Source organism: Scomber japonicus, chromosome 1 (assembly GCF_027409825.1).
Source record: "Scomber japonicus isolate fScoJap1 chromosome 1, fScoJap1.pri, whole genome shotgun sequence".
In the NCBI taxonomy this organism is placed as follows: Eukaryota; Metazoa; Chordata; class Actinopteri; order Scombriformes; family Scombridae; genus Scomber; species Scomber japonicus.
Genome location: NC_070578.1, coordinates 43680754 through 43688253, shown reverse-complemented (window position 1 = coordinate 43688253; position 7500 = coordinate 43680754). Strand labels below are relative to the sequence as shown.

General features: G+C 49.8%; 1 protein-coding gene across 1 annotated transcript in view; it reads right to left on the bottom strand.

The window, feature by feature from the left end:
* Positions 1 to 7171: 7171 nt before the first annotated feature.
* The window catches only part of zdhhc1 (zinc finger DHHC-type containing 1), a 19565-nt gene continuing 19236 nt past the window's right edge, over positions 7172 to 7500 (bottom strand). The window contains 1 exon segment of the mRNA XM_053320019.1: positions 7172 to 7500. This exon segment is cut by the window's right edge and continues 44 nt beyond it. Coding sequence (XP_053175994.1) covers positions 7268 to 7500 — 233 coding nt within the window. The 3' untranslated portion in view covers positions 7172 to 7267.

Genomic DNA, 7500 nt, shown 5'->3' with positions numbered 1-7500 from the left:
ACACATACATGGACACACACACACACACACATACATGCACACACATACACGCATTCATGCACAGAAACACACACACTTACACCTACTGAGCTTCTCACCCTATCTCTAAGGGAGAGCCCAGCCAGCCTACGGAGGAAGCTCATTTCAGACGCTTGTACCCGCCATCTTGTTCTTTGGGTCACTACCCAAAGCTCATGACCAGAGGTGAGGGTAGGAACCCAAAGCTCATGACCAGAGGTGAGGGTAGGAACCCAAAGCTCATGACCAGAGGTGAGGGTAGGAACCCAAAGCTCATGACCAGAGGTGAGGGTAGGAACCCAAAGCTCATGACCAGAGGTGAGGGTAGGAACCCAAAGCTCATGACCAGAGGTGAGGGTAGGAACCCAAAGCTCATGACCAGAGGTGAGGGTAGGAACCCAAAGCTCATGACCAGAGGTGAGGGTAGGAACCCAAAGCTCATGACCAGAGGTGAGGGTAGGAACCTTTCGGCTCAGCTCTCTCTTCACCACGACGGATCTGTGCAGAGTCCGCATTACTGCAGACGCCGCACCGATCCGCCTGTCGGTCTCACGCTCCATCCTTCCCTCACTGTGAACAAGACCCCGAGGGACTTGAACTCCTCCACTTGGGGCAGGATCTCATCCCCGACCCGAAGAGTGCACTCCACCCTTTTCTGGCTGAGGACCATGGCCTCGGATTTGGAGGTGCTGGTTCTCATCCCGGCCGCTTCACACTCGGCTGTGAACCGATCCAGTGAGAGTTGGAGGTCCCGGTCTGATGAAGCCAACAGGACCACATCATCTGCAAAAAGCAGTGACCCAATCCTGAGGTCACCAAACCGGACCCCCTCTACACCCTGGCTGCACCTAGAAATCCTGTCCATAAAGATTATGAACAGGATCGGTGACAAAGGGCAGCCCTGGCGGAGTCCAACCCTCACTGGAAACAAGTCCCACTTATTACCGGCAATGCGGACCAAGCTCTGACACCGGTCATACAGGGAACGGACGGCCCGTATCAGGGGGTCCGGGACCCCGTACTCCCGGAGAACCCCCCCCCCACAGGACTCCCCGAGGGACACGGTCGAATGCCTTCTCCAAGTCCACAAAACACATGTGGACTGGTTGGGCCCCGTGCACCCTCAAGGATCCTGCAGAGGGTGTAGAGCTGGTCCACAGTTCCACGGCCTGGACGAAAACCACACTGCTCCTCCTGAATCCGAGGTTCGACTATCCGACGGACCCTCCTCTCCAGCACCCCCGAATAGACCTCACCAGGGAGGCTGAGGAGTGTGATCCCCCTGTAGTTGGAACACACCCTCCGGTCCCCCTTCTTAAAAAGAGGGACCACCACCCCAGTCTGCCAATCCAGAGGCACTGCCCCCGATGTCCACGCGATGCTGCAGAGTCGTGTCAACCATGACAGCCCCACAACATCCAGGGTCTTGAGGAACTCGGGCCGGATCTCATCCACCCCAGGGCCCTGCCACCGAGGAGCTTTTTAACCACCTCGGCGACCTCCACCCCAGAGATAGGAGAGTCCACACCCGAGTCCCCAGGCCCTGGGAGTTGAAACTCTCTCTGACAGGAGACTCTGCCAGACGTTCCCAGCAGACCCTCACAATGCGTTTGGGTCTGCCAGGTCTGACCGGCATCCCCCCCCACCATCGGAGCCAACTCACCACCAGGTGGTGATCAGTTGACAGCTCCGCCCCTCTCTTCACCCGAGTGTCCAAGACATGCGGCCGCAAGTCCGACGACACGACTACAAAGTCAATCATGGAACTGCGGCCTAGGGTGTCCTGGCGCCAAGTGCACATATGGACCCCCCCCCCCCCCCCCTTATGCTTGAACATGGTGTTCGTTATGGACAACCTGTGACGAGCACAGAAGTCCAATAACAGAACACCGCTCGGGTTCAGATCAGGGGGCCGTTCCTCCCAATCACACCCCTCCAGGTCTCACTGTCGCTGCCAACGTGGGCGTTGAAGTCCCCCAGCAGAACGAGGGAATCCCCAGAGGGAGACTCTCCAGCCCCCCCTCCAAGGAGTCCAAGAAGGCTGGATACTCTGAGCTGCTGTTTGGGCCATAGGCACAAACAACAGTCAGGATCCGTCCCCCCACCCGAAGGTGGAGGGAGGCTACCCTCTCGTCTACCGGGGTAAACTCCAACATACAGGCACCAAGCGGGGGGGCAGTATTGCCACCCCTGCCCGACACCTCTCAGCAGTGGCAACTCCAGAGTGGACGAGAGTCCAACCCCTCTGGAGGAGACTGGTTCCAGACTGGTTCCAGACTGGTTCCAGACTGGTTCCAGAGCCCTTGCTGTGCGTCGAGGTGAGGCCGACCACCAGCTCAGGCTCCTTCCCCCCCAGAGAGGTGACGTTCCACGTCCCTAGAGCTAGCTTCTGCAGCCGAGGGTCGGACCACCAAGGTCCCCGCCTTCGGCTGCTGCCCAGCTCACATTGCACCCGACCCCTTTGGCCCCTCCCACTGGTGGTGGATCTGTGAGAGTGGGGTCCCATGTTCCTTCTTCAGACTGTGCCCGGCCACTAGGCGCTCGCCCCCGAGCCCTACCCCCAGGCCTGGCTCCGGGGGCCGCATCCGGTACTCATCATCGGGGTCTTCTGAGCTTTCTTTGTCTGGCCGCTCCCCCCGGACCTGTTTGCCATGGGAGACCCTACCAGGGGCATAAAAGCCCCCGACAACTGAGCTCCTGGGGTCATTGGGACACGCAAACCCCCCCACCACGGTAAGGTAGCAGCTCAGGGAGGGGCTGACTAACATCTGTCTGACTGGATTCACGTGTTGTGGTTTGAACCTGCTGCCGTCGCTATGGCAACGTAAACACAAATAACTCTGTCAGGACGTTCAGCAGCTGACAGGAAGTGATTTGATAACAGTTCAGTTTCCTGCAACAAACACAACTGCTGGAGCTGACGTCCGTGACCTTTGACCCCTCCGCTGCTCGGATACAATCAGCTGATCCGTTTATTCTCTTCCCAGCGTAACGATCTCTAAACCTCCGAACCTCTCCCTAACCCTCTTCATCTTCTGTTTCAGCGTTAGTGTTTTTAGTATCAAAGTCTTTCTGTTCCTATACTTCCACCACAGAGACACATTTATACACTATATATACATTATATATAAATTATATATACATTATATATACACTATATATACTTTATATACATTATATATACATTATATATAGTGTATATAGTATACTACAGCTCAACAGGAAACACTAAGAGTGAATCTGATGCTAAACAGACTGTAAATGTGTCAGATATCACTGATATGATAACTCACACTGCTATAGTTACCATGGTAACACACTGATGAAGCTCAATAGAAGTAGTAGTACTATAGTGATGTAGTACGCAGTATTATAGTAAAAGTACTGCAGTATTACAGTAAAAGTACTGCAGTATTATAGTGATGTAGTATGCAGTATTACAGTAAAAGTACTGCAGTATTATAGTGATGTAGTATGCAGTATTACAGTAAAAGTACTGCAGTATTATAGTGATGTAGTATGTAGTATTACAGTAAAAGTACTGCAGTATTATAGTGATGTAGTATGCAGTATTACAGTAAAAGTACTGCAGTATTATAGTGATGTAGTATGCAGTATTACAGTAAAAGTACTGCAGTATTATAGTGATGTAGTATGTAGTATTACAGTAAAAGTACTGCAGTATTATAGTGATGTAGTATGTAGTATTACAGTAAAAGTACTGCAGTATTATAGTGATGTAGTATGTAGTATTACAGTAAAAGTACTGCAGTATTATAGTGATGTAGTATGCAGTATTACAGTAAAAGTACTGCAGTATTATAGTGATGTAGTATGTAGTATTACAGTAAAAGTACTGCAGTATTATAGTGATGTAGTATGCAGTATTACAGTAAAAGTACTGCAGTATTATAGTAAAAGTACTGCAGTATTACAGTAAAAGTACTGCAGTATTATAGTGATGTAGTATGCAGTATTACAGTAAAAGTACTGCAGTATTATAGTGATGTAGTATGCAGTATTACAGTAAAAGTACTGCAGTATTATAGTGATGTAGTATGCAGTATTACAGTAAAAGTACTGCAGTATTATAGTGATGTAGTATGCAGTATTACAGTAAAAGTACTGCAGTATTATAGTGATGTAGTATGCAGTATTACAGTAAAAGTACTGCAGTATTATAGTGATGTAGTATTACATTAACATGAAGGATTCAGCAGTAAAGCCTCATACAAGCTTCAGGTGTGTTCAGGGTGTGTTGGACGACTCGGCGCCGCTGCATGTTTCAGAGAACAAACAGTCCTGTTGTCTCCGTCCAACCTCGTCTCCATGACGACAGATGTGAATATTCAAAGCAGCTCTGTTTATGTTACTGTTGAGAATAATGAAGCGGCCCACACGCTCTCTGAGGACACAGCAGGATATGACCTCATGTCAGCGGTTGTTTCTGCAGGAAGCAGCTGTCATTATGACATCATGCATCACGCTAACATCTGTCACATATTGTTCCGGTTGGCAGCGGGGCGAAGGTCACGTGACCAACATCAGAAGTTTCTGAGTCATCTAGAAACACTGAGCTGAGCTGAAGGAGGAAAGCTTCACTTTTACACTGAGTAGTTTTATATTGTCACAGAGCTGCATGATGTCACAGAGCTGCATGATGTCATAGAGCTGCATGATGTCACAGAGCTGCATGATGTCACAGAGCTGCATGATGTCACAGAGCTGCATGATGTCACAGAGCTGCATGATGTCATAGAGCTGCATGATGTCATAGAGCTGCATGATGTCACAGAGCTGCATGATGTCACAGAGCTGCATGATGTCACAGAGCTGCATGATGTCACAGAGCTGCATGATGTCACAGAGCTGCATGATGTCATAGAGCTGCATGATGTCACAGAGCTGCATGATGTCACAGAGCTGCATGATGTCATAGAGCTGCATGATGTCATAGAGCTGCATGATGTCACAGAGCTGCATGTCATAGAGCTGCATGATGTCATAGAGCTGCATGATGTCACAGAGCTGCATGATGTCACAGAGCTGCACGGTGATGTCATAGAGCTGCACAGTGATGTCATAGAGCGGCACTGTGATGTCATAGAGCTGCATGATGTCACAGAGCTGCATGATGTCACAGAGGTGCATGATGTCACAGAGCTGCACAGTGATGTCACAGAGCTGCATGATGTCAGAGCTGCATGATGTCACAGAGCTGCATGATGTCACAGAGTTGCATGATGTCATAGAGCTGCATGATGTCATAGAGCTGCACAGTGATATCATAGAGCTGCATGATGTCACAGAGCTGCATGATGTCATAGAGCTGCATGATGTCACAGAGCTGCATGATGTCACAGAGCTGCACGGTGATGTCATAGAGCTGCACAGTGATGTCATAGAGCGGCACTGTGATGTCATAGAGCTGCACGGTGATGTCATAGAGCTGCACGGTGATGTCATAGAGCTGCACGGTGATGTCATAGAGTTGCATGATGTCACAGAGCTGCACGGTGATGTCATAGAGCTGCACAGTGATGTCATAGAGTTGCATGATGTCATAGAGCTGCACGGTGATGTCATAGAGTTGCATGATGTCATAGAGCTGCACGGTGATGTCATAGAGCTGCACGGTGATGTCATAGAGTTGCATGATGTCATAGAGCTGCACGGTGATGTCAGAGTTGCATGATGTCATAGAGCTGCACGGTGATGTCATAGAGCTGCACGGTGATGTCATAGAGCTGCACGGTGATGTCATAGAGCTGCACAGTGATGTCATAGAGCTGCATGATGTCATAGAGCTGCACGGTGATGTCATAGAGCTGCACGGTGGTCACAGGAAAAAAGCAAGAATTGAGGCGGCTGTTTGTTTTACTGAGTTGAAGAGCTGTTCAATGTGTGTGTGTGTGTGTTAGTGTGTTAATGGGTGGTTGTGTGTGTATGTGTGTGTTAGTGTGTGTGTGTATGTGTATGGGTGGGTGTGTGTGTGTGTGTGTGTGTGTATGGGTGGTTGGGTGTATGGGTGTGTGTGTGTGTGTGTGTATGGGTTAGTGTGTGTGTGTGTATGGGTGGGTGTGTGTGTGTGTGTGTGTGTATGGGTGGTTGGGTGTATGGGTGTGTGTGTGTGTGTGTCTATGGGTTAGTGTGTGTGTGTGTATGGGTGGGTGTGTGTTAGTGTGTGTGTGTGTGTGGGTGGGTGTGTGTGGGTGTGTGTTAGTGTGTGTGGGTGGGTGTGTGTGTATGGGTGGTTGTGTGTGTATGTGTGTGTGTTAGTGTGTGTATATGTGTGTGTGTGTGTGTTAGTGTGTGTGTGTTAGTGTGTGTGTATGGGTGGGTGTGTGTTAGTGTATGTGTGTGTATGTGTGTGTGTGTGTGCCACTCCTTTTGATTGACACTGTTATGATGTTGACATGCCTCGTTACCGGGGCAACCCCTCCTCACATTGTCAAGGGATGATGACATGTAACCACACACACACACACACACACACACACTGACACACACACACATACACATACACATACACACACACACTGACAGATTAATGTGATTGGTGGTTTTCAGTGTGACATCATGTTTGTGAAGAATCTGATGTGTGTGTGTGTGTGTGTGTGTGTGTGTATTAGTGTGTGTGTGTGTATTAGTGTGTGTGTGTTTGTGTATTAGTGTGTGTGTGTGTGTGTGTGTGTGTGTGTGTGTGTGAGCTGATGTGTTTGTTTTTATAACTTCCTGGGGACCCGCCTACTCTGCAGGGACCAGCAGTACTTACGGGGACCCTGAGTTCCTGCTTCCTGTTGTGAGGTCACATGATCAGAGACTCGGAGCCGATCAGCTGTTTTTATTTATTGACAAACATGTAAAACGTCCTGCGGGGGGGGGGGGGGGGGGCGCTGCAGAGACAAAGAGCCACAGTCTGCTCTACGACTACTCAAACCAGTAATTTATTAATTTATATTTAAATTACACTTCAGGTCATTTATCACCAGTGAGAATATAAAGAGTTAATAAAAGGTTTATAACTCACTACAGCTGTTATTAACCCTTTATTACCTGCTGATAGGTGCAGGACGCAGCACTGAGCAGGAAGTGAGCAGCACTGAGCAGGAAGTGAGCAGCACTGAGCAGGAAGTGAGCAGTGCATGCTGGGTAGAAAAGTTGTGCTGAAGCTCATTTTGGCCTCAAAGTTAAAAAATCATCAAAAACTCAAATAAATATTCACAGATACAAAAACAGTTCAGTGATGTCATCGCTCCCCCCGGGACCCCGGCCTGGACCCAGACCTGGACCCCGGCCTGGACCCCGGCCTGGACCCAGACCTGGACCCCGGCCTGGACCCCGGCCTGGACCCCGGCCTGGAGCCGGTCTGCCTGCGGCTCAGGTCTGCAGTCTCTCTGCTGGACCGGCTGACGAACACGGCGGGCGGCTGAGAGGACGCCATCTCAAAGCTCCGCTCCGCCGCGCTCTTACTGCAGCGGG